General features: G+C 56.2%; 1 protein-coding gene across 47 annotated transcripts in view; it reads left to right on the forward strand.

The window, feature by feature from the left end:
* Nucleotides 1-25206, forward strand: part of CELF4 (CUGBP Elav-like family member 4) — a 293404-nt gene that overhangs the window by 211741 nt on the left and 56457 nt on the right. For 24 of the 47 annotated variants that reach the window (XM_081801335.1, XM_081801336.1, XM_081801333.1 and 21 more), the window contains exon 3: nt 11497-11575. In XM_081801335.1, coding sequence (XP_081657461.1) covers nt 11497-11575 — 79 coding nt within the window. The remainder of the gene's footprint in view (nt 1-11496; nt 11576-25206) is intronic. The other 23 variants (XM_081801342.1, XM_081801338.1, XM_081801341.1 and 20 more) reach the window with 1 other exon arrangement.

A 25206-nucleotide genomic window follows, 5' to 3' on the forward strand; every position in this document is an offset into this window, starting at 1 on the left:
TTCTAGGATGACTCAGGCTTGTGCTTGCCCGGCACCATCAGGCTGTGGTATGGGGATTAAGAGCAATTTCCTCTAGATTTGTCATTTACTTGGTGTGGGCTTTGTTTTCTCCTTTAACTTGCCTGGGGACTGACTCTCGGGCCTCCCACTGAGCCCCATGAGACAGGAGGAGGGGTCCCAGGTGAGGAGAGGGCGGTGGGGAAAGCAGAGCTCCTCTCCTGGTTGTGGAGGGGACTCAGCCTGACAACTCGGTCCACAGTCCCAGAGCAACCTCCTGGGGCAGGGTGGGTGGGGAAGGAGGACTCACGACACCTGATTCGGGGCAGGCTGAAGGGAAACGCAGACAGGAGGGTGGGCCTTGGACAACACCGGCGAGGGGTTCTGTCCAGCCTCCAGGGCCAGGGTGCTCACTCCCCTTCCCAGTTCTGCCCACTCAGCTTTAAGAGGCGCAGAGTCTAAATCAGGAAGGCGGTGGTCTGCGGGCTGGGAGAGATCAGATCCAGCCAGAGAGAGCCCCGTGAGGCCCAGAACTCCACAGCCAAGGGCCCTAGAGAGGTGTGAGTTCTCAGGGGAAGGGCCAGTAAGCTGCTGGGAAGGGAGGGCTGTGAGCATGTTTTGGTGGAAGAAACCGATTCTCAGGTCTGCAGAGCTGAGGGCAGCCTTGGTACATGGCCTTGACTTGCCTGGTGGAGCTCTGGTACCTGAGTAGATGAGGGGAAACAAAAGGAGGCAGGTTAGGGCTGGAGATGAGTCCTCTGTAATCGCTAGAGCTGACCAGCTTGGATTTAGGACGCCCCTTGCAGGATGGAGCCCCCACCCCCATCACTGTAGTGTGGGAGCAACTACTGAAGAGCTGAGGAAGGGAATTCCATGTGAATGGGTGGCGGGTGCCCTCCAAGTATGGGGCCATGTGGCTGGGCATTTAGGGACTCGGTTATGCTGTGGCACTGAGGGCAGAAGGTGTGGTGCATGAATGGGGCACAGGAAGGGGGGGCTTAGACACCATTTCAGCAAGGCCCTTCTGCAGACTGGGTGTGAGCTTCTGGAGGGAAGGGCAATGTCTTTGAGGTTTGCTGTGCCATCCTTAAGCCAGAGAACAGGGGCTGGGCCACAGAGGTGTTCAGTAAGCACTGGATGGTTGGAGGGTTGGATGGATGGATGGATGGATGGATGGATGGAAGAACAAACTTAGTGGCCCATCAAAGCAATGGGCTCCAGGGGCGCCTGGCCGGCTCGGTTGGAAGAGCATGCGACTCTTGGTCTTGGGGTGGTGAGTTCAAGCCCTATGTTGAGTGTGGAGATCACTAAAAAAATTTTTTTAATAAAAATAAATAAATAACAAAGCAATAGGCTCGAGAACTTGGTAGGCCAAGTAGGAGAGGACAGACCTGGGGCAGGTGGAAGAGAGATTTTGAGAGGGTAAGGGAGGCCACAAGTCCCCGAGCTCAGGGTGTTAATGCCTCAGGAAAGCATGGTCTCCCACCCTCCGCCACCAGCATCTGCTCTTGCCCCGAGGCTGTCCAAGAGTTCAGTAGAGTCCAAAAGAGCCCAGGGGGTAGGCGGTGGGAAGGAAATCAAATGTTAGGTAGTCCCTCAAAAATGATGGAAATACCCACTAAGAGAGGAGAAGGAGAGGTGTGGGGAGAGGAAGGGAAGAGAAAAGGAGAGAGAAGACAGCTGGTGGTTCATTTGTTGAGCACTGACTGAATGCCAGGCACTCACCTGAGCTCTCACATTAATCCTGCCACACTGTCAAGGGGGCTAGGCCTCTAGGAGATCAAGTAACTGCCCCATCTCATATGAGCAAGTAGATGGCTAGCACTGAAAGCCAGGCCTCCCAACTGAATCAGGGCTTGTTTCATCCAGAATTATCTATCCACTGCCATTAAAGAAAATAGTAATAATAATAATCACTCCCTCCCCAACCCTGAAGAGGGTTAGCGACCCAGCCTGGCTGCGCAGGCTAATAAGCTTGGTTTCCACAGCAGCAGATCTTAATTAGGACTGCACGGGTCCTCCCACCCTTGCCAGGCAGCCCTGGTGTGCTGGTGGGAGCAGGTGAGATGGACGGGGGACTCAGAAACAAAGAGACAGGCTGCCCTTGGCTGTGTGCCCCTGAGGGAGCCCTGACAGGTGGGTAGGGGCACGTTAGCCCATCTCCGCGATTTCTCACTGATTTCTCTCTGTATCCATCCTGTCCGCCGGACTGCCACAGCCCCAGGAAGCATCTACCCACACAGATGGCCCCAACCCCGGCCCCACTGGGGAGGGGGGGAGAAGGGAAACCGAGAAGCTGACTGGGGAGTCCCTTCCTCCTGGAAACCAGCAGAAGAGACCTTTGATGGCCCCCGACGGTGGGGGCTGGGGGCGGCACCCCCTTTGTTTGTGCCAACTCACCCCCCGGCCCTGCACGTGAGGGGAAGGCATTCTGTAAACTTGGACCGCAGAGAGCAAGGAGAGGGTGGAGGCTCGGAGAGGGCTAGGAGAGAGAGAGAGGAAAGCAGGGAGAAGGGGAGGGGGCAGCCGCAGGCAGCCCCACCAATAGGCTCTGTCAGTCCTCTGCCCGCGGCTCGCTGTTCGCTGGGCACTGCAGAGCAGAACAGCCTGTTGCATAGCAACTGCCAGCGCCTGTTGTGGGGGCTGGACCACGGAGGCTGCGCGGCCCGCAAAGGGGGCTGCTGGGACGGAGGCTCCGTGCCCCACCCGCCTCCTCACCACGTGCACAGAGCTCCCCACCCCACTGTGCCTGGAGCACCAGGGCCGGCTCAGGCCACACCCCCTGGAGAGGGCAGCCTCTGCCCGCCCCCCCAACCCGCCGCTCCGTGTGCTAGGATTCAACGGTCTTCTCCCCCACGCCCCCTCCCAAGTGGAAGGCGCACAAGGCCAGGCTGGGGCTGGGACGCAGGGACCGTCTGGATCCAAGCTTTAGAGCCAAACTGGGGAAGTTTTACTTCAATCCATCAAGTACATCCTATGCATAAGCCTGGACTGCTGTCTTCCCACACATGGGGAGGGGACCCAGACAACCCTGGCGGGTTCGGATCTAAACATTCACCTGGCACTTCTCAGGCATCCCCGACCAGACTCCTTCCCTGAGCACGCCGCCCCAAACTTACTCTTTCTGAACGTGGCCGGTGGCCTCTGTTGTCCCTGCTGGAGACGGACAGGGGACACTGCCCACAACATCAGCTCAGGCCCTCCTGGGGCCACAGTGGCTCCCCCTGACTCTGCCTGACTGCCTGGGCACTCACACCCCAGACTTTCCTCACACTCTCTGGCACCCTGCTAGCTGGCACCCTGTCTCCTCAGCTCACCCAGGCCTTCTGCCCCCGAATACCCAGCCCTGGTCCATACCCTACCCTCCCCGTGACTTTGCTCATCCGGCTCACTTGGCTTCCGAGAGGACTGGAGGACATAAGCCACCTCGCGTGATCGGCGTAAGGCCTGGAGCTTGGGAAGGACAGGACAACTGTCACCTGCCACCACCACCCAGGCCTCCCAGCTCCTATCCAGGCACATGGTGGTGGCCCACGCAGGTCCGCATACTCTCATGTCCTGACCCAGAGCCAACAGGCCCAGGCCTGGGCTGGGTCACAGCCGTGTCTTTAAGGTTGTCAGGTGTCTGTGCTGCTTCTCATCCACCTGCCCCCTTCATCCCCTTGAGGGCCACTTGTGACAGCAGCAAAGTGAGTCCAGAGGCAATGGCTCAAAAAGGGACAAGTGTGGTTGTGTGGACCCTGTCACGGAAGTCTCCCTGAGGGGGCCACCGGGGCTTAGGACTCTACTCTTTAGATAGGTATGAGAGGAGGTGAGGGCAACAGTAAAGACGGGGGGCCTTGTAACCAGCACAGAGACAGGGTAAGGCGGCTCTGTGGGTGACTTGGAGGTGACCTCAAATACTTTGCAGAGGGATGGGCGGAGGGCCTGGGCTGGCCACCAGCCCCACCCAGGGGCCACTCCTAGCTGTGCCTTCTAAATGAGAAGAGGGGTGAAGAGCTAACGGGACCTACATGCCGGTTTGTGTCCTGACCCAACAAGAATCAGATGGCCTCCTCAGAGCAGGGAGTGGGAGCAGAACCAGATTTATTAAAAATCTTATCTGGAGGGTTTGCATTTCAATGGGCTGTGGATTTGCATATTTTAACAATAACCCCGGGTTCTTCTGTCTGGTCTGTGCTCACTGACTGTCTCTCTAAATGAGGATCAAGGCTGGAGTCTTCAACAAACCCTTCCTCACCCAAAGGTACCACAACCCCACCTTGCTGGAGGGGAGGGCCTTTGGGTCAGAAACAGAGCTGTCCAGCAGGTGACCAACTCTGGCCTCTGGACACTCCTATCCTAGGGGCATGGCTGAGGCAAGAGGGAACAAGGCCGGTGATGGGGCATGCACAGGGTTCTGGGTGTATAGCAGGAAAACAAAATGGGTGTGGGCCTTCCCTCACAAAGGGAAGACAGACATGGAACAAATAAGTCCACAAGTTGGGATAATAATGGTCCATAATCAGGCCACGCTGTGGCAAGGCATTTGAAGGAAAGAATGGGAAGCTTGAAGGGACAGGGGGAAGCTGAGGCCTATGGGAGGTAGCCAGGAGAAAGGGCAGCCTGGGGATGGGCCCCCCACGCCCTGGGAGGGGCGCCACCAGCTGGCCTGGCCAGGGTGCACCTCGGAGAGTGGACCGAGGTCAGAGGTCTCCAGTGAAGGCAGAGTGCCCTCTGCACTAACTGCTGGGGTGTCCTTAAGTCTGAACTTCATGGTGACAACAGACAGGATTTCTTGAATTTCTAACCCCTCTCTATGGAAGGAACCATATGTGATTTATTAAGGAGATAATTAAAATATTAATATATTTACAACAAGCTCCAAATAATGTGCACTGCTTCTGCCATTCCCCTGCCATCCCTTCTCACTAGGGGATTGTGGAAACCGTGGGGTGGAGGCTTATTTTATTCCAAGGTTCCTGAAAGCCTACTAGGCACAGGGCATGTGATTCAGAATCTGCCTTCCTGGGGCTTTAAACAAATAATTTCTCCATTAATTGATTGTGAATTACTATTGGCTAGTGCTGCAAAGGCCACGTCCTGGCAGAGGGCAGAGTCGCTGGGGAGCCACCCACCTAGGTCCCCATGATCTCAGGCATGAGTTCTCTTCTCTGTCCATATCAGGTGGTGGTTTCCTCACCTCTAGCCTTTTATACCAAAGGCTGAGAATTCTCAATCTATTCTCCCAAAGTTGCCCAAGATTCATCTTCAAAAGGTAAATCTTTAAGTCATGATCTTTCTGTAGCAGGAGCAATGCTGAGAACACCTGCTGGTCAAGGGAATGCCTGGTGCCTGGCATTGGTAGATGGAAAGAACTTCAGGGTGGTGGGGACCCAGATAGGCATCATCTGTGGGGTAGCTCCATGGGCACATAGCCTGTTCAGGCACGTAGGCCCCACGCTCAGAAGGGTCACACACGTGGGGTTTAGTGCTCTGCAGTCGCCATCTTGAAATTCTTAAAATTTTCTCTTTGTTCTTATGTTTCAAGTCAATGAAGTCTGTGGGATGAAGGAGTATGTGTAGGGCTTGCAGCCTCTTGATCATGGGAGGTTCTGCCTCCCACCGTCTGCCTAATCCATGCACATCCTGGGCTCCACAAGCCAGCAGTCAGCCCTCTAGGCCGGCCAACGGTAGCCTGGGTGCAGGTTAGGGGAGGCTTGGGTCAGGCCTATTCACCCAGGGGTACCCCAGGCTGGTAGCACTGTGGTATGTCTGGTTGGCCAACAGAGGCCATGTCTTCGCAAGGGCAAGCCTCTTGCCCTGGTCTAGCACATCCTGGAAGAACATTTACAATACCCTTTAGGGTTGACTGTCCACTGTGGGTTGGGGCAGTGGGTGGCCTCTGGATGGAGATGAAGCCTTGCTTGACTTCCAAGGGCCCATCCTAGGCTAGGCTAGGTGGCACCATGTCAGTGGGTGGTCAGTGGAAGGGAGAGCCCAGCAGTGCTCAGGCCCAAGATGTGCCCCCCTCCCTACAGCACTGTTGCAGGGTGGGGCGCTCTGGGTACCTGTGAAGATCTCCATGCCTGAGGGGATTCTCTCTTCCTCCATAGCCTTCCTGAATCTGGCTTGCATTTGTCTCTTCTGGCCGGCTCAAGGAACCGTCCAGGCACAAGTCACAAAAAACCAACTGTGATTTTGGTGATTCTGCATAGGAGCTAAATGTTCTGATATTTGCATTTAAAACTGGCATCACACAAAATAAAGACAAATGGTAGGATCTATACTAATAATTTAGAATTTATATTTCTTTTTACTTAAAACAATGTCAAACAGCAAATAAAAAAGACCATGACAAGCCAAGAAAGAGAGAGACTGAGGAAGAAAGGGAAAACTTTATATTTCAGTGCTTTAACGATGCTTTTTTCCCTTGCTTTTTGAACAAGGAGCCCTGCAAAATGATCTCTCTTTTCCCAGAGCGATGATGCTGCTGGGTTGGGGTACAGCTATCCCAGTGGGCCCCAGCCCACAGGGTCCGCTGCTTCACCGTTTCCACGACCCTTATGTGTGCTGGGTTGGGGGGGGCAGATAATATAAAAGTTGAGTTCTTTGGCGGGGATGAGAACAGTGGAGACTGATGAGGAACAGGAGTCTGGCTCCTCACAAGCATGGGAGGTGGTGGGAAGGGAGACAGATAAGAGCTACCTTCAGTGAACAAGACAAGAGAGGAATAGGCATTGGCACTCTACACCATGGCTTGGGGAGAGGTGAGACCCTCCAGTGAGCAGGGAGCTGGGTGTCACCAGGCACTCACATGTCCCAGACGAGCCTGAAAGGACCCTCACTCAGCATTGAGGTTTGAACACTCACCCTGGAATTACATTTGGGGACTCAGGGGCTGGGTGGAGAGCACCGTGGCCATCCCCATAGGCCACCACAATCACCTCTGCCACCCTAACCATCCTCCACCCATCCTGGCACTGTGTGGGGTGTTGGTCCAGACCTTCCAAGGCATTTCTGGGTCACAGAACTGGAAAGCAACATGGAGGATGAGGTTTATGGAGAGACTACTATGCCGAAGAAACTGTACCAGTTTCCTCCTTTATCTTGTTTATTCCCAGTCTCTAGCTGAAATGAAGTCTTTGCCGATGTCTGTAATGTCCTCCGAGTACTACTCAAACGTGCACATGCACACACACACTCCAGGGGAGCTTGTCCCGAGTTAAGGTCTAGGGGGTCTGTGGGTAGGAAACTGGGTCCCTGCTGTTGCTTGAGAAACAAGTGTCTCTCTGTTTCAGCCTGTCTCACACACACACACACACACACTCACACACACACACACGAGGGGAGAAAGCGAGAGCTCACAAGGTAGTACAAGGCCATGTGTGACCAAGGGAGCCAAGAGATAACCAGGGAAGTCTTCTTGGAAGAGGAGGGTTGTTGAGGATGTCCAGTGGGGATGACAGAGAACTTTCCAGGCCCTTTTATTTCTGAAACAGCTCTGGGCCAGCCGCTGGGTGTGAAGCAGAGGGCTCAGGTGCCTGAGAAGGCAGGAGGAGGGCCCTAAGGATCCTGCTGGTGCGAGGGCTGTCCCAAGTGAAGCCAGGGGAAGTTCACGAGTGGATGTCCCCAGGGCTCTCGCCAGCACTGGCTTAAGCAATGAGGGGCCAGGGGGCTCAGTTCTTGTCCCCAAACCTCCATGTCAGCTCCCAGGAAGATAGCTGCAGTGGAGGGGAAGCTGGGTGAAGTCAGTCCCCTCCTCATCTGGTGGCAGAACACATCTGGGCACTAAGGGACCAGTGGCCCCCTCTGCAGGCTGGCCCTGTTCTGGTGGGGTATTCATTCCAGCCTCAGGGAGCCCCTTGTGGGGCAAGGAAGAGGAGACACACAGATGGGAAAATGGCCCTCACATAGGAACCCACCCAGGAGCCCAGTCCAGGTTGCACCCAGGAGGACAAGGAAAGGCGGCATATCTGGACCTAGGGGTTAATCAGGGCCATCTTCCCAGATGGGGGAGGGATGCTTCTGTACCTTGGCCCACAGGGGGCGGCAGAGAGCTGCAGATGCTTGTGGGAGGTAGAAGTAACAGGGGGGAACTGACATGGGGAGAAGGGGATATGGGAAGGAGAGGGGGAGTCAAGAAAGAGCCAGGCTGGTCTGTCTGTCAATCTGTCTGCCTGCTCACTGGCCACAGACCTCTCTTTCCGCAAGGAGCCACATTGGACAGACAGGTGAAGCCTTTGGACCAGCTCAATCATCGTATTTATTCTAATTGTATCGTAATCGTCCCCAAGGAGCCTGGTTCAAATGAGCTTGACATTATTAAAATTTTAATGCCCAGTTTTCATAGCTGAATGAATATTTAAAGGGTATGTCCCAGCTTAAGTTATGATGATGAAGAAATTAATGGAATGTCTTGTTTAATGCATGGGTATGTGTTGATGCAAAAAGTGGCAGAAATGGGGAGGGGGAGGGGAAGCAGAACTAACAGAAGAAGCCACCCGCCAGCCCTCTGCTGCAGTAGGGACAGGGAGGACCCCAAAACCTGGGCCAACAACCACTCGCTCCCTGTGACGGGACCCCAAGCTGGAAGCAGAAACACAAATTGTTAATGATGTCCCCGAAGGACTGACCCCAGAAGCCTTTAGGATGCATTCAGGGAGCTGTTCCTGACCTGGGGGGCAGCCCCGAGTTGCCACCCCCCTCTCCCCCAAGGCAAGCGGAGGCACAACCCAGGTGGAAGGCCACAGAGGGACGCAGACAACACCTCAGAAAGAGAATCAGCAAGGAGGGCACCTGCACCCCAGCCCAGGTCCCATCAGCCCCCAGCCCCAGGCCCTCCTGGAAAGATAATACAGTGACCGAGGGGGATGGCTGGACAGAGGCGTGACAGACAGGGGAGAGGAAAGATCCCAAGAAGCAGGCTCCAGTGTCCTTGAAGCATGCTGTTCACCTGTAAGGGACAGCCTGGGGCCATGTGGCCAGGGTCTGAGGGGCAAAGTTAGAAGAAGGACAAGGTGGCAGTGCCCCTCCCACTGTCCTACCCATTACCCTCTCTGGCTGTCCCCTTCCTCACTGGCCATCTCTGCGGCCTGGTGCAGCCTCCTCTCCCCAGGACAAGCTCATGATGTCCACCCCCCACCTCCTCAGGGCAGAACCAGGCCTTGGTGAGGCTGGACAGGGCTGAAGTCTAGAACAGGGAAGAGAGACACTGGCCAAGGGAGAAGATCTCCCTCCAGGCCCCACGCATCTGTACAGAACCTGCTCCAGCTGAGAAATCTTCCCAACTGAGCCTGACACTTTATTTCTGCTGAGAATTAAGAAAGCACTGGGCCGTATTTTCTCTCTCCATCAAGACTGGCACCTCTTTGACAGCCCCGCAAAGGCTGTCTGGATGCTGACCATCCCTAGATTGTAATAAAACACGAAAAATGACCTTGGGAGCCACAGGTCCCTGGGAACCAGCTCAGCTCCAGTCCACCAGTCTGTGTGGAGCACCCTGTGGGTGTCTAGCCCATGGCTGAGGGCAGGGGGGAAGCCATATGAGCCCCTGGACCCCTGCTGCCAGGAAGCCCACAGCCAAATTGGAGTCTAGCAGTAAGTCATGTAGGAGGTCAGGGAGGGCTGGGGTGGTGCTGGGGAGCTGGAAGGGCTGGAAATTAGGCCTAAGCCCATGAGCCTGGGGCAGAGTATTCTCGAATGCCCACGTACCAAGGACAGGGAGGCAGGCTGGCTGCCTGGGGGTGGGGAGCCCCCTGAGGTGGAAGGCTCCCCACGCAGACAGATTCCATTGGCCCTGTTTAATTTACCTTGTTTAATTTAGGGGTGTTCCAGGAAGAAGAGACATTCCAGAAAAGGGTTGGATACTGAGTCCCAAAAGGCACTGGACAGGAAACCAGGAGGGCCCTGGCTCCTTCCTGGAGCCCTTCCCCCAGAGTCAGAAGCCTGCTCGGCCTTTTGCACCCTTTGCACAAGAACTGCAAAGGAGGCTGTCTATGGGGGGGATCCAGGACTCCCTAAATGAAGCCAGGAACTTCATTATGTCCCTCTTCCTTCTCCCTGTGATTGGAGCTTTCTGTAACACCACAATCTTCTATCTGGTGGAGCTTACATACAAATAGCTTTTTTTCCCTCAACTCTGTAAGGCGTGCCAAGTCCTGTGGCAAATGACGCTCGACCCCATCTCGGTGGGCTGACCCCCGGGGTCCTGTCTTGCGCCCCGCAGGCCCCCTGCGTCTCATTTCCTCTGCTCCGTGCCCTGCCTCCTGCCTTTCTGTCCTTGCTCGTGCCTCTGCCCATCCCCTGGCCTTGTCTTCACCTTGCTGAGTCACGGGCACCCACACTCCCCCACCCACTTGTCTTGACGCAGCCACAACTCACTTCGAATCCTAGACCAGAAGGCCCGAGGAAGCTCGTAACTGGCTGGTCCAGCCTCCGCACACGAGGGGAACTGGCAACAGAGTCACCTGGTGCAGGCCGGAAGCCTAGACGTAGCCCTGGCTGACTCGGCTTCCTGGGCTCATCTTGCCGTGGGGTGGCTCTGCCTCAGTGTCTCCATCTACGAAATGGGGGTGCCGGTCCCTGCCCTCTCTGCCTGTCGGGGTGTGTTTGTGTGAGAAATGAAAATGCAGTGAGGGATAAGGGAGGTACTTGACAGGCGAAAGCACTGGAAAAGACATAAAGTAGGATTCCATTTGCGTGATTCCTTCCTTTTTTATTGTCTGAAATGTCTTGGGGCCTCAGGGCTGGTGAGCCCCCACCCCGTTGCATTGCCACCAGCCGCAGGGAGGATTCAAGACCAGCGCCAAGCCGCGATGCTTGGAGTTCAGAGACCCCTAGTGGCCTGATCGAGGCACTGAAGTGGAGAGAGAGAGAGAGAGAGAGAGAGAAAGAGAAAGAGAGAGAGTGTGAGCTGGGCCTCTGGGAGGCGTGGGGGGTCAGGCCGTGTCCTGGTGTCCTCCTGGCCCCTAGACACCATGGGAGACAAGGAACTGTGCCCGCTCCACACACCCCAAGGGGACAGCGCTAGTTGCAGTCATGAACCCCGGCCCTGAGCCCAACTCCAACGAGGAGCTGGGTGGCCCAGAGCCTCAGGCACCCCTGGGACCCACTGCCCACATCCGTGAGATGGCACGGGGTGGCCAGAGGCCAGCTCTTTTTAGCAAAGCCGGCTGTCTCCAGTGAACCAGGGCTGGCCAGAGATGCGCCGTGGGGACACCTCAGGTTCTAACATCACAGGCTAGCGAGAGCTCCTCAAAGCTGGGGGGGGGACACCACGGAGTCGGCCATCCAGAGAAAGCCTCCTGAAACAAGGGAGCCCTGGGGACTGCATAGGCAAGGGGAGAGGGCTGGGGCTTGGTGCAGCTGTGCGGGGGGCAGCCGTTGGGCGGGCGGGCGTGTCGCTGGGTGCGGTCCGTGTGCCTCGGTCCCTATGAACACCCGTGTCCCTTTGGGTGTGGGTGTCTGCCCGCTCACTCCCAGGCCTGCTCTGACACTGTCCCCTGTGCTCTGTTGCAGATGAACCGGCCGATCCAGGTGAAGCCAGCGGACAGCGAGAGCCGAGGAGGTAGTAGCTGCCTGCGCCAGCCCCCTTCACGTGAGGGCTCACTTGTCTCTGCCCCCCTCTCCTGCCCCAGCCCTCCCTCCCTCTCCCTGAGGCAGCGATGCAGCGACTCCCTGCCCTCGCCTCCCGCCCTAGGGACCTCGTGGCTGGGAGTTGGGACCGGGCTTTGGAGCTCTGGGTGACCAGTGTGGGGAGAGAGTGAAGGGGCGTGAGGAGGTGATTGGGGTCTGTCAGATGGCGGGGTTCCTTCCTTCCTGTAAGTAAACAAGTAGCATGTCCTGGGGCAGTCGAATGCCTCCTTTAGGAACCCCTAATGGTGTGCCCACCTCCGTGCTGCCAAGGAAACCCCCCCTATGATGGAGCGTGAGCAGTTGAAAGGGTGCCAGTCTGGGAGAGAGAGGAAGCGGGACCTGGGAAGGTTCAGGCCAGGGTGGCAAATCTGAGAAGGGCCGCCGTGGGGGCTTGGGACCGCTGAGGTCAAGATCCTGGGGATAGATGCCGGCTGACGGCGATGTCTGGAAGGGGACAGAGTGGGAGGGCACAGCCACACGCCACAGGCTCAGAGCCCCACTCCCCGAGGAAGGCTCTGGCACCTCCACCAGCGAGGACGCTGCCACCACCGCACACAGAGGCTGCCCCAACAGGGGCTCCTGGCTCCCTTTGCCAAGCTCCTCCACCCCGGGCTCTGGCCTGGACAGGTCACTCCCCTCTCTGCTTAGACAGGCACTGAGTAATTTCTCTCTCCCCTGTCCTCCCTCCCTACAAAGAGTGTTCTAGGAAATTAAGAGCAAAAAGTAAAATAGGCAAAAGCTACTTGCAAATTCAGAGTCAAGGTCCCCATCCCGAGAGAAAGGTAGTGTGGCCACAGGTGGCCTGCCTGCCCCTGAGACCCGGGGTCCCTTCTGCTCCGGCTGCTGCCCTCTGGGCCCTAGCCGGACCCTGACCTGGGCACAAGGCCTCTATGTCTAGGACCCTCCTGACTTGGGCCTCAAATCTCACCCCCCACCCAGAGCCCAGAGCCCAGAGCCCCCAGGGGGTCCCATGACCCTGTCACTGACACACCTCCCCCTGGCCTTCTGAGAGCTTCCCATCCTGAGGATCCTGAGAGTGAGGTGGGTCAGTTGAGAGGTAAAAATGGCTCAGGTGTAAAGGGCCCAGGCAGGCAATGCCCACCTGGTTCACACTGTTTGCTCCTTCCCTGTTCCTAGCAGTCCAGTGACTTTGGTTTGCTGTACACCCAGAAGCTCCTCAAATACCCAGCTCTAGGCATCCTTGCCCTGCTGCTGAGGGGAGTACTGGCCCGCCTCACGCAGGACTTCTCCATGGGCCTGTCCTAGACACCGTCTCCGGGAGACAGGCCCAGCAGGCCCTGGGCCCCAGGGCACCCCGTCATGCAGCGACTTACCTGCAGCACCCCGTTCAGGTAGCAGGGCCAGGATGCAGTGAAGAGCCCCTATCCCTGGCGGGGGGCGAATCTCTGGTGTACAGGAGAGTAGCCGCAACAGTAAGCGGCACCTGCAGTCCCAGAGAAGGGGCCCCTGAAATGGGGGCAGCCAGACACCTTGGAGGAGATGGTACCTGGGCTGGCCTTGAAGGAGGGGCTTTTCCACATCTGGAACAGAAGTTGGGGTGCCATGTAAAACGCCCCACAGAGGGGGGCCCCTGCGGAGGAGCAAGGGGCCCCTCAGGTGCGGTGCAGATAGCTCAGACAGAGTCCAGCCAGTTTTCTCCAGGCCTGAAGTGGGGTATCGGAAACACCGTGCCCAGCGAGGCCACGCTGAGCGCAAATGCAAACCCTTTTCACCTTCACTTGCCTTGGAGGCAATAGCTCTCTGACTCCAACTTGCTAACCTCATCTCCTTTCTCCCATATATCTCCTGCCGCTGACACTTGCCCCAAACCAGATTAATCAGCTCTTTTATTCTTCCTGCAGTGGAAAGGGGGAAGAAGAGCCAAACCTAAACATCTATCTATTAATTGCATATTCAATATTAAACAGTGCGATGATCCTGAGTCAGCACTATCACCAAGCTATTTAAAAAAAAAAAAGAAAGAAAGAAAGTCAGTTTAAAATAATTTAATATCCATTAAATACTTCTTCTGGTGGAAAAAAGCTGGGGAAAAGGTGAATGTTAAAAAAGATGAAAGAAATGGGAACAGAGAAGGGTATGGAAGGAGGCTGAGGGAAGAAGAGCAGGGTCTCAGGTGAGGGAGGCAGGGCCAGGCTGAATACGGAGCTCCTGCACCAACCCATTAGACCTGAGACAGCATAGCCAGTGGGGGTCAAAGAAGAGAGCTCATTGTGTCCTGGAGCAGGCAGGGAGGGCTTCCTGGAGGGAACCGGACCAAGAGGTGTAGACTTGGCCGGAAACAGTGAGGACTCAAAGTGAAAATGGGGCCCTGAACACAAACCCAAGGGGTTGGGCTTATCTCCATCAGAAGCAGGAGACCCTGATCATAGTGGGGGGACCAGGCAGAGAGAGGACATCACAGCTGTGATGTCCCTGCACAGGCAGAGAAGAGCTGGCCCCTGCTACCACCACCAAGAGTTAAGCAGGGAAGGAACCCTCTCTCCGCAAGGAGGATCCAGTTAACCCTACAGAGCTCGCTGGAGCAAGTTACATTTAAACTGAGCCACCCTCAAATAAGCAAACCAATTCATTAACCAGAGGAATGAGGCAGGCTGGAGACAGAGAAGAGCCTGGGGGAGGGCACCCCCACCTGCCCTGGTCATCTCAGAGGCAGGGACCCTCCCTATAGGGCATGCACTTGTGTTCCTTTGCTTCCCGGCAGGCAGATGTATCCTGCCCCATGAACTGGTTCACGGTCAGCATCTGAATTGGGTGCCATGGCTGCAGGGGCCCCTCAGCCTCTGGGTTTCACTCTTAGCATCTAGATGGGTGCCCACAGTGTGCTGCCCTATAGCCCTGACCCCCTCCCTCCTCCTCCCTGGTCTCAGCCCAGGGGAGTATTAAGGTCAGAAGACAGGACAACCCGCAGCCCCCCCACCAGGCAAATGAGGCTCCCATACCCAGGCATGGGTGCTCCTTGCAGGGAGTCAGGCTCTGAGGGCCCCGGCCTTAGTCAGCAAACCTGCTTGGGGACCCCCTGGGCTGAACTGGAGGAGGCTGAGGCTGGAGGGTGTGCCTACGTCCCAGAAAGGGCCCAAGAAGGAGCCCTTGAAGAGGGAAGAAGTGGCTGAGGTCCAGGCCAGGGACAGCAGACGTTGGCCTGATGCCACCCCACCACTCCCAGACACACACCCCATCATCAGAAACCACCCTTACCTCTTCTCAGCAACCACCAACAGGCCAGAAGGTTTATTTCCTGTGGGCTTTATCCATGCTGTGCTCGGAGGAGCCCCGGAACACAGTCACACACCTGCACCCCCATCACCCCCAACATGCCTCACACCCACACTGGCAAAAGCACCCGCAGCCCCACACACGCTCCTGGTAAGGTGGAAAACAAACGTCCCCCACCGGGGACACAGTGGCTGGGGAGTGGGGCACAGACCGGCCACCTGATTTTATCTCATCAACATGAAATGACAGAAGAAACACAACATGGGGGGCTGATGAGCTGGAGAAGTTCGGAATCAAGATGACTTGGGAGGCAGTCCCAGGAAAGAGGGGATTCAGGGTTGCCGAGGGGCTGCTCATCCCTCGGAAGGGGCAGGTGTGGCCTGGGGAGCCCCTCCAGAGGGAACGTGAGCAAGGCTGCAGCAGTCTTCTAGGGTCTGTCACCACGGCCCTCACCCTTCCACAGCACCTGGAGCTGGAAACCACACACACACACACACACACACACACACACACACACACAGTCCAGAGGACTCTGACTTTGCTGGGATGTGTGAGGCTCCAGCTGGGGGAGGGACTGCTGAGTCCCCTCCCTGGCCCAGTCAGGGAGGCCTGAGGAGGCCCAGACAAGAGGGGCCAAAGGGGCAGCTGTCACTGAATCCAAGGGGGTAGCCAGCCAGAGGCCAGCTGATGGTGGAGGGTGGACACAGGCAGGAGGGCTGAGCTCCCTGTTACAAAGTCCTGTTGTTCCGTCACTGGCTAAGGGCCTTGGGGAGGCTCGGATAGATATGGGAAAGGGGGGTGGCCTTGAGCTCCAGCCACGAAGGGGACCCTGGCGGGCTCGTTGCAGTAAGCTACTATCTAGGGACCCCCTAGCGAAGCTTCTAGAGGGCGAAGGAGTTTCTTTTATGTCTCCCCCCACCACCAAGTGCTTCAGAATCACCTGGGTTGAAGGACCCCACAGCAGATTCCATTCCTGTCCTCCCTCTCCCTCTCCAAACCTGGGAGCCCCTGCCTCTCTCCCCCAGCTCCCTCTCTCCCTCCTGTCTCAGTCTGTCTGGTGCGGGGGCGGGGGGTGTCAGCAATGGGGGGGGTGTTGTTGCGGAGAGGAGCTGGGCAGGGCCAGGAAGGCACGGGAAGGCTGGGGGCAGGTGCGACAGCCTGAGAGTCATCGTGTGTGCACTGGGTCCCCGAGGCAGGTGAGGGCCGGTCAGTTAGCCAGACGGTGGTACTGCAGCCCGTCACTGCTCCCCGTTCATTTACGGGCATCTTCAGGGCTGCCGTCTCCCCTCACCGTGGCCGGCACTCGCTTGGCAGCGGAGTCCCGCCGGGCTGGCTAATGAGGTTGGACACAATGCATGTGAATGCGGCTCTGAGGCCCTCCCCGAGGCCACGTTCCCCACCATAAAACTGTGGCTGATTCCGTCCTCCCAGCCCCTCGACCATCTGTAGCCCCATCGGTTCCTGCGGCTTTTTAAATCCTATTAAGTTCTTCATTTCTCCTCCGAGCATTATTTTATTTCTAAACAGACACAGACAGCGAATGTGCTAAGGGAGGCCAGGCAGCCCAGCTGAGGGGCTTGGGCAGCTCCCTGCCGCCAGGTCCTGTGGCTACGCTGTTGACCTCCCCAGGTTGGGTGCATTCCTTCCAGACTTTTCTAGCTGTTTAGTCCCATACTCTAAGTTGGCAATTTAGCGAGCGTGTAGAGGAAATAGATGTGCAGGCTGGTCTCGCCATATGAAAATTCAATAGAAGTTTCAATTTTCGAATCTTAGAAACGGCAACAAATGTCTCACTGACAAAAGCTTCTGGGTAGACAGAAATCCCTCGGGATTCTGTTAGGAACCCCTGGCCCAGGTGGGACAGGGTACACAGAAAAGTAAAGCTAAGGGGAGAGGGGCATAACGAATTGAAGATTAATCTGAAATTCTACCAAGAGAGTAAGAAACAAGGTTTAAAAAAGGAAACCTGTTACTCTGGACAGCCCCCGACTGAAGATGCAGTGCAGGCGCGGCCAAGGGGAAAGGTGGAAGAAAAGTCTTGGAGACCAGTGTGCACTCCCTGTGGGGACCTCCTGGGTGAGGCTCCTCTGGGGGCGGGGTAGGGCGCTCAGAGACCCAGGCCAAAGAACAGCCTCACTTGTCCGGTTGTGTCCCACGGCCCGAGCCCCTCCACCTCTGTCCCCGTGTCTCCCCTTCGGGGCATCCGGAGCCTCCCCCTGGGTCCAGCACATCTGCTTCAACTTTGGGGCTCCTGGTTTGTGCCCTGCCTGAGAGACCCCAGAAAGAGCAAAGGTAACCCCAGCCCAGCCCAGAGGATGAGATCTTGGGCTGAGAAGGGGTCCGGAGACTGAGGCCCCAAAGCTACACCTCAAAGCATAAAAGACTCTACCCTTACCAGCCCCCACACTTTCTGTGTCCCCATAGAAGCCCCTGGAAGCTGGGCAGTGTGTATACTTCATTGTGCCTATGTGTGAATGTGAATGTGTATGTGTTGGGGGAGTGCACTTCCTTATCCACCCACCCCCGGCCAAACCCTGCAGACCCCAGTATCCTTAGCTCGTGGGGGCTGAGGTATCACCATCCTCCCTTCCCACAGCCATGTCTGGGCCCAGGGAGGGGCAAGGGGTCATGGCGAACCTTTGGCTGGAGGATGGCTAACTGTCTTATTGGCCAGGACATGGAACTCCAAAGCCTGGAGAGGCCCCGGAGCCATCTCTCCACCCTCCTCCGTGAGTCGGCTTCTCACCGCCCCCCTCCTGTTTTTTCAAGAAGAAAAGCAACTCCACAGTCCATCTTGGCCTTCTCCAGAGCTTGGAAACCCCATTTTGTCAGCCTGTCCTGTCCTAGCCCCACCAGAATTTCTCAAGCCATAGATTGTAATGTTTTCCCTTGAACACCAGCCCCAAAGCCAATGTCCCAGCTGATCTTTCGTGTACATGAATCCTTGATTTATTTTGGACTGATATCGAAGACGGCATTACAGCTTTCAGCTCGGAAAGTTCGAGTCAGACATAAGACAGCAGGGCCCAGACAGTCGCAGTGCTTAGGGAGCAGCCTGGGGCAGGGGTCACTGTCGCCCTGTCAGACCCTGTGATTTGCCTTTGGGGAGGGCTGAAGGATTAGACACCTCAGCGCCAGGCCACGTGGTCCGCCCAGGGCTGGACTTCTTTGATGGGCAGGAAGTTCTACCACGTGTCTGACCACAGTCCTCCTACTTTTGTTTAAGCATTTCCAACTGTTAGGTTCCCTAGATGATGGAGCAAGGTGCCCCTGCCCCGGGGATTTTATTCTCTGTAATCCCTGTCCCTTAAAAATCTTTGTCTCCTTTTTTCCCTGAAGACTCTTTAAAAAGAAGAAAAAAAAAATTAAATTCAGGAAGCCTCTCTAGTTTACATAACTGAACCCAAACAGCAGCTTCGTGAAGACAGGTCTCTGTGGTTGGGGAAGGAGGTGGCTGGTGGGAAGGGTCCCTCGTGAGGGCCCCACAGAGACTCCAGTCGGGCAGGCACACATTATAAATACCTCGGTAAATCCTGCCATAGGTGTGAAATTATAATTAACTGCAAACCTGCGGAGTTTAAATGGACTTTAGGTTTTCAGCTGGGGGAAGGGGTGTTGATTGATCTGCATTTTGTTTTTGAGGGTTTTTTTAATCCATTCGGCAAGTTAAGTTGAGACTCGCGGCTCCTCGCCAAATTCCCTCTGGCCCCGGCTAATTTAGCAAAGGATTGTTTCAGAGGAAATGGGATATTAATCATTGCAAATGGGCTCCTGGGTGATATTTAAAAGCTGCCGCACGTGTGCCCAGGCTGAAGGGGCCGATGATAGAAATCAGAATGACAGAGAGAGGCGACCGAGGGCCTCTGTCTCCCACCCAGCGGCCACTCCCATGGCATCCTGTTGCAGGCACCCTGTGGGCATGCAGGAGGAAGACCTGCTTCCTCAAGGGAGCCAGGCAAGATGAGAGAGAGAGAGAATGTCACACGCAGCCCTTCCTGGGCCTGGTGGTCCTCAGCACTGCACTGAGTGAGCCTGCGATTAAGAGTTGCATGCTCTACTGACTGAGGCAGCCAGATGCCCCTAGTTCTTCTATATTGTTTTTAAAAGCCCCATGTTGGGTGTAGAGATAACTTTTAAAAAATTAAAAAAAAAAAAAACACAGCTTAGAAATAATGTAGAAGAGCTGGTTTGGCTGGAGAAGAGGGTCCACTTTCTGGAAGACTCAGACTTGGTGCATTGTGGGTCTCATTGCTGCTCACATTTGAGGGCATGCACACCTACGCTCCTGCACAGTGTCTGAGGCGGGGACGGACGGGATCCTGTCTCTTGTCACCCTTCGGTCCAAGTTCACGAGGCCTGTTCCAGAGTGTTTTTCTGTGTTATGCGTCTGCCCGGTTTTCCGGATCAGACGTGCTCTGCCCGCTGTGAGGGAGGTCTGCTCCCTCCCCACCCAGCCCAGCACAGCACACGTGGGAACAGGCAATGTCTGCAGCCGCTGCTGCGAAAACCACGCCAGGGCTCTGGAAGGGAGATAGAGCCAGTCATCTAGAGCCTCCAGTGAGAGCACCTTGAGCCCTGCCACAGCCCCGCAAGGTCAGCTGAGGAGCACCCCCACTTTACGGAAGGGAAAATGAGGGCTCAGAGAGGAGAGGTAGGCGTCTTGCCCAAGACCACCCAGACAGTAACCAGCCTCTATACCTAGCCCTTCTGGGCCGGCCTCCATGACTTGCTGACTTCTCTCTGGTCTGTGCTGGGGGCTGACATGCACAGCAAGCTCTCCCAGTGTCACTGGCACCCATGAGATGCACAGAGGATGAGGAGGGACCACAGCCTTTAGGATGGGCTCTCCAACTCCTCACTCTCCTCACCAAGGCCCTTTGGAGGGAGTGGGGAGAGTCTGGCCTGGGTGCAAGCTTAGTCAGCAGGAAGATGAGCCTGTCTGTGGCACGTCTGAGCCTGGAGGGTCAGCTGGGAAGAGCAGTTGGAGAAACTTCATGACTGCCTGACAGAGCAGAGCCAAGCTGGACACTCAGGGCCTTGCTGTCTGGGCCTGGCGAGGAGAAAGGCTTTGTGGAAGCCGGACTTCAGCAGGGACCAGCCAGTGTGGGTTTTCTTTTTGACAGATCCATGATCCCCACATCATGATGCTACATCCCAACAAGGGGTAACTGTCCCAAGTGTCTTAGGAGGTTTAAGGCTTGACAGAAATGGCCAATTGCAGGGGAAGAAATGATCTCTGCCCCTGGAGAGCAGACGCATTGGGGTCCCAGGAAGACGTCTTCAAGCCTTTGCTGAGCTCCGGGCCTTAGAGAAGCCCACACGGAGATCAGTTCATGGCCTCACGGGCACCAGATGAGCAGTGGAGATAACGAAACTTAGCTGGCAGAGGGGAGAGCAGTCCGGGAAGGCTTTCTGGAGGAGGCTCTCTGTGGGATGGGATTAAGGCTGAAAAGCTGGTGAGACAAGAAATGCAAGCCCCATGGCATAGAGCCTGTCCAAGAAAAACGAGGAAACCAGGTGGCCAGAGGAGAGAGTTCCCAGGAATGCCCAGCTAAAGAATTGGGGGGTTTTTTGGAAGATGATAGGGAGTCCTGGAGACTACGGAAGAGGTTGGCGATTGATGGTAGCTGGACCTGGGAAGGTTGGCTGCCCACAGGGGAGACCGCACAGGGTGTCAGGGAGACGAGACCAGGGAGAGATGGATGCAGGTGCCAGGGGTCAGGGGAGGGGCAGGGGGCAATGGGAATCAAAGTGTAAGTCCAAGAGCCTTATTGTCACCCTGAAATACAAGCCCCCAAGCTGCCCCCCACCCACCCAGTGCCTGATGCCTTTAGACCTCCAAGTACACATCCACCTTCGGGCACACTCCCGCCCTTGGATGGTCCTCTCCAACCCTTCTCAGCTCCAGCTCTGTGTGGTCACAGCCCCCATCATGGTCCACCCCGCTGGCGTGCTTCTTCCAGCTCTTCCCCGCTGGTCTTCCTGGCTCCGAAGCCCCTTTCCTGCCCTCTGCCTCAGCTGTACAGTCAGGCAGTGGGTGGCTCTCTCCCATCGCTCCATGGAGACGGTGTCCTCCTCGGGGACAGGTGTGCCGCGCCCCGCCACAGAGCCTGGCTGGGCCCCAGCAGGTGGCCCTCAGTGCTGGCACCACGTGGCTAGCCTCGCACTCCTGTCTCCAAGAGGAACCTCCTGCACCACTCTGCATCTCTGCTGGCCTGAAAGCGGCCCCCTCTTGGGTGTCCCCCTCGTCCCCAGCCACTCCAGTCGGGCCCACAGGCAGGGGGCTGAGGTGGGCAGTGGGGCGGGTGCCACTGACATTGGCATTCTCCTTGCAGCGCATCTTAATAATTTAATGGCTATCAGCAGGGCTGCCGTGGTGGGGGGGGAGGGGGGCGTAGGGGGAAGATTTATAGAGAGAATTCACTCCAGGTTGGGGTTTTGTCTTCCTCTGTTTTCCTGGCATTTATCATGCATGTTTTAATTTGGATCGGAGAGTTGCTACCATCTGGCCATTATCGCAAAGAAATATTCATTTTCACTGAGTGACACAGACTCCATTCATCACGGAGTGCGCTGATTGCCCCGCGAGTGTGGGGCCGGGCTTTCTCCTTCCTTTGAAATGAACCTTGAGCTAGGAGCTAAGGCATGGGGCCAGCGGCCACCCTGACCTCCCAGCTGCAGGGGGTGGGGGGAGGAGCGGTTGGGGGGAGGGCCGGGGTGAGAGTCCTCTCCTGGGTAGGGGTGCTGGTGGCCCTCACAGGCTCGCCCCCATGCTTCTGACAGCCAATCCCGCCACCATGCCCAGGGCAGTCCCCAGGCAGAGGTGGCCCTTCTGCCTGGTCCCTGAGCCCTGGGCCTCTGATAAATGTGCTAAGGCTGGCCTGCCAAGGGCAGATTTGCTTCAGCAACCTTTCCCTAACAGAATATCATTCCAGTAGTGCCATTTCAGGTCAGGGCTGTGTGGGGCACAAAAGGGCCTCCTCATTCTCCTCTCATCACGTTATGGTGGCACCATCAGGGCTGGGCCTGTGGGAAGAGACGTGTCGGCCTCCAATTGGGACATTTCCAAAGTGTCACCCTTGTATCCGCCCGCTGCTCACTGCAACATGCCATCAGGGGCCACCGAAGGCCTTCTGTCAGCGATGGGCATGGAACCAAAGCATAATGCCCCCCCAGCGGGGGCATCCGGGAACATCCCTCAACGGGGCTGAGCCCCACTTTATGCCCCCTCCAAAAGCAGGCATCCACATCTGCAATACGGAGAAAGAAGGAGAAAATATCTCTTCATCCATTTTAAATAGTGAGTCAGGGCACCGAGAATTTATAGGGCCCTTCTGTGTTTCCTGCCCCAGTGGGGATTCAGATTCACAGCATGAAGACATCAGCTGAGCAGTACCCCTTATCCCCAGCATTACACACCCCCAGGAGAGGAGTGAATTAAAACCAGAAACAGCTTCACGGGGGAGACGCTTGCTTTGCCAAAACGGTACCATCGGGCAGGAGGGCGAATTTTCATCTGTAGAGGTTTTGCTTCCCGAGATCTTGGCAGGAACCCAGGGGCCAACTGACTTTCCTGGTCTTTGTACTGGAAACTGTGGCCGGACTTCAAGGTCCTGACGCCCCTCTAGGACCCAACCCAGGTTTGGCCAAGATCCAGGGGACTATGCTGAGGTACCAGGAATCCAAAGGGAGGTCTGTGCAAGCTTTGCCGGCCCTTCCCCCCCAGAGAAGAAAGCCACAGGCACCCTAAGCATCGACTGAGCATCCCTTGTGTGCAGTCCACACCCCATATGCCATGGGTACATGAGCATGATCTTTGGCCATAGGTGGTTTAGTCTGGCTGGGACTGAGGTAAAACCAACGGAGCCATTAGGAGGCAGGAAAAGACCTTGAATCAAAGCACCAAGTTCAGCACAAGTGCGGGCCATAAGGAGGTACAGGAAACCAGGTGGCCTCCGCTGCCCCCTGCACAGGCCAGGCCCTGGCGCTGGGTTGCTGGTTTCTTCTTCTCCCCGCTCCATGACTTAGGTATTATTACTCCACTCTATAGATGGGGCGCTGAGATCCAGAGCTGAACTTGCTGGGGCCACCAACTGGTGGGGGGGGGGTGCATTTGGAAAGGAACTCAGGCCCTTCTGATTCCAAGCACCACGCTGTGGGTCTGGAAAAACCAGGGAAGACTCTGAGTAGGAAGTGGCCTTTCAGGTGGATAGCATGGGAGCAGCGACATTCTAGGAAGGGAGCCCTGCCTGCCTGTCCTCACTTCCGGTTTTGCATCCTGGCACTTGTTGAACTAAATTAGTTGTCCTCCACCCTGCCTGCTCCTCCTCCCTTGGGGCAGCCTGGGGTGAGGTCTCCACCTCCTTCTGGAATGCAGGGACTTTAGCTGAGCTCTGCCCTCTCCCCACCCCCCAAGAACGTGGTGCCGCCGCCCCCCCTTGGAACTCATTCCATGACACCAGCAGCTCCGAAACATCTGCTCCTCCATCCTGGACCCGCAATTTGAATAAATTACCCTGACGTGGCAGCAGCCTGTTATTAATGGCTTGAGTTTTATAAGATGCTTTAGTTCAATAACACTGTAGCCCAGCGCTGCGCTTCTCCCAGATATTTTTATATTTTGCCTCTTCCCCGCCTCCTTCTTCCCTCCATCCTCTGGCCGCCTCCAGGGTTCCAGTCCCGGGCTACAACCCCACCAACCCCCTCCCCGCTCCGCGCTGGGTCACACCCAGGAGCTGGGGACCACTAACTCCACCTGCACCCCACCACGGTTCATCCTGACTGTGTCCACCCTCCTAAGCATCCACAGGCACCCACCCATCCCGCCGTCGAAGTCGGGGCCTGGAAAGAGGTGACCACAGCCAGGCTGGTTGCCCCCCCATCCCCCCAGCCCCCAGCCTCCCCCAAAGGAAACCCACGGGGACAGAGCGGTTGAAGGTGGGGCAATGCACAGAGAACACTGTCCAGGGACCCTGGTTCTGCACCCCCGACCCCATGGCCAGAGCTCTTGGCCTGGGGGACTCATCCGAAGCCTGGGGAGCAAACTCACTCTCCCCAGTTGGGCTGGCAGTGCTCCCAGCCTGGGAGAGACCCAGGCCTCAGTTTATTTCTTTATTCGCCTGTTCCTGGTTCCTCATTCTTTTGTTGGTTTGTGCTCATGCTCCACACACCACCTGCGTGAAACCTTCCTAGATTAGCTCCAATGCTGGGCTCTGGCTCTTTCTATGTGCCCGGACACACCCCAACCCCGCTATCCTCTGTCCTATTTTTTCTCTCCACAGCTTGTTAGTCTGCCTTCTAATGGAACCCCCTGGGGCGTGGTCAGCATCTAACCCACAGCCAGCCCTTCTAGAATGATTAACAGTAGGTGCTCATACTGTGTGTTACTTCAACAAGCTTGTTCATCTGTGTGGGTGACACTTCCTGCAAAGAATGGGTGCATTTGCAGAAAGGGGGAAAAGTGGGTCAAGGGGTGGGTGGGTTTGTTCACTGGGGATATAGGATAGAAAACACTTAGGTTTAAATAAGTAGTCAATATGTTCCCCAAAAGTGTAGACCACAGTCATGGTCAAAGTAGTACTGAGAGGCAAGTTCCTTGCAAGCTCAGCCCCCAGCTCAGGAAGCAGTGGGTCCAGGCCCGGCAGGCAGCCTGCAGTCAACTCCTGAAGGGGCTCTTGGCCAGGGGAAACTTCTCCTGAGCCTCCCCCAGGGCAGTTGGTCCCAGGAGGGGCTTAGGGAGCCTGCCACTAGGAGGACCCCAGAGTGAGTGTTTGGAAGCAGAAGGAAAAGATGCACCTTTGTAAGGGGTGGGGGTGGGAGGTAGGAAGGTAGGATGTCCCACCAGGCAGGAGGCCAGATCCACCAGTCTCTGCCTCAGGGGAGGGTCCTTGTGAACCTGAAAAGCCCGGATGTGCTACTCCAATCTTGGAGAACCCTTCTGTGCCAGGGCCAAATTAAACTGTGTCGTTCCCTGTTCCTGGGGACCCAGTAGTGACCCTGACACAGTCTCTAAAGGGAGGATGTGCGGTGCCTCTTGGCCCCACCAACCCCCTTCTGAGGCTTCTAGGACACGGAGGCTCATACCACTTCCCATGTGGCCTAATATTACTGTGGGACTCTGCCTTTGCTAAGAGCCCCACCATTATAACATAATGACTGCTGAAAATGACCTTTAAAATATATTTTAAATTCAAAATGTCTTTAAACCCTTCACTGAGCACCATTTTTCAATTTCAATGACTGTTTTCATTTTTGGGGGGGAGTGAGGAGCAGGAGGTGGAGGGAGGAGCCCTCCGAATGGATTTCAAATGCTAATCCCACCCCACCGCCCCTTACAGAGAAACCGGAGAAACGCAGCCG

Source organism: Leptonychotes weddellii, chromosome 13, assembly GCF_054177405.1.
Source record: "Leptonychotes weddellii isolate Sample4059 chromosome 13, ASM5417740v2, whole genome shotgun sequence".
NCBI classification, from domain to species: Eukaryota; Metazoa; Chordata; class Mammalia; order Carnivora; family Phocidae; genus Leptonychotes; species Leptonychotes weddellii.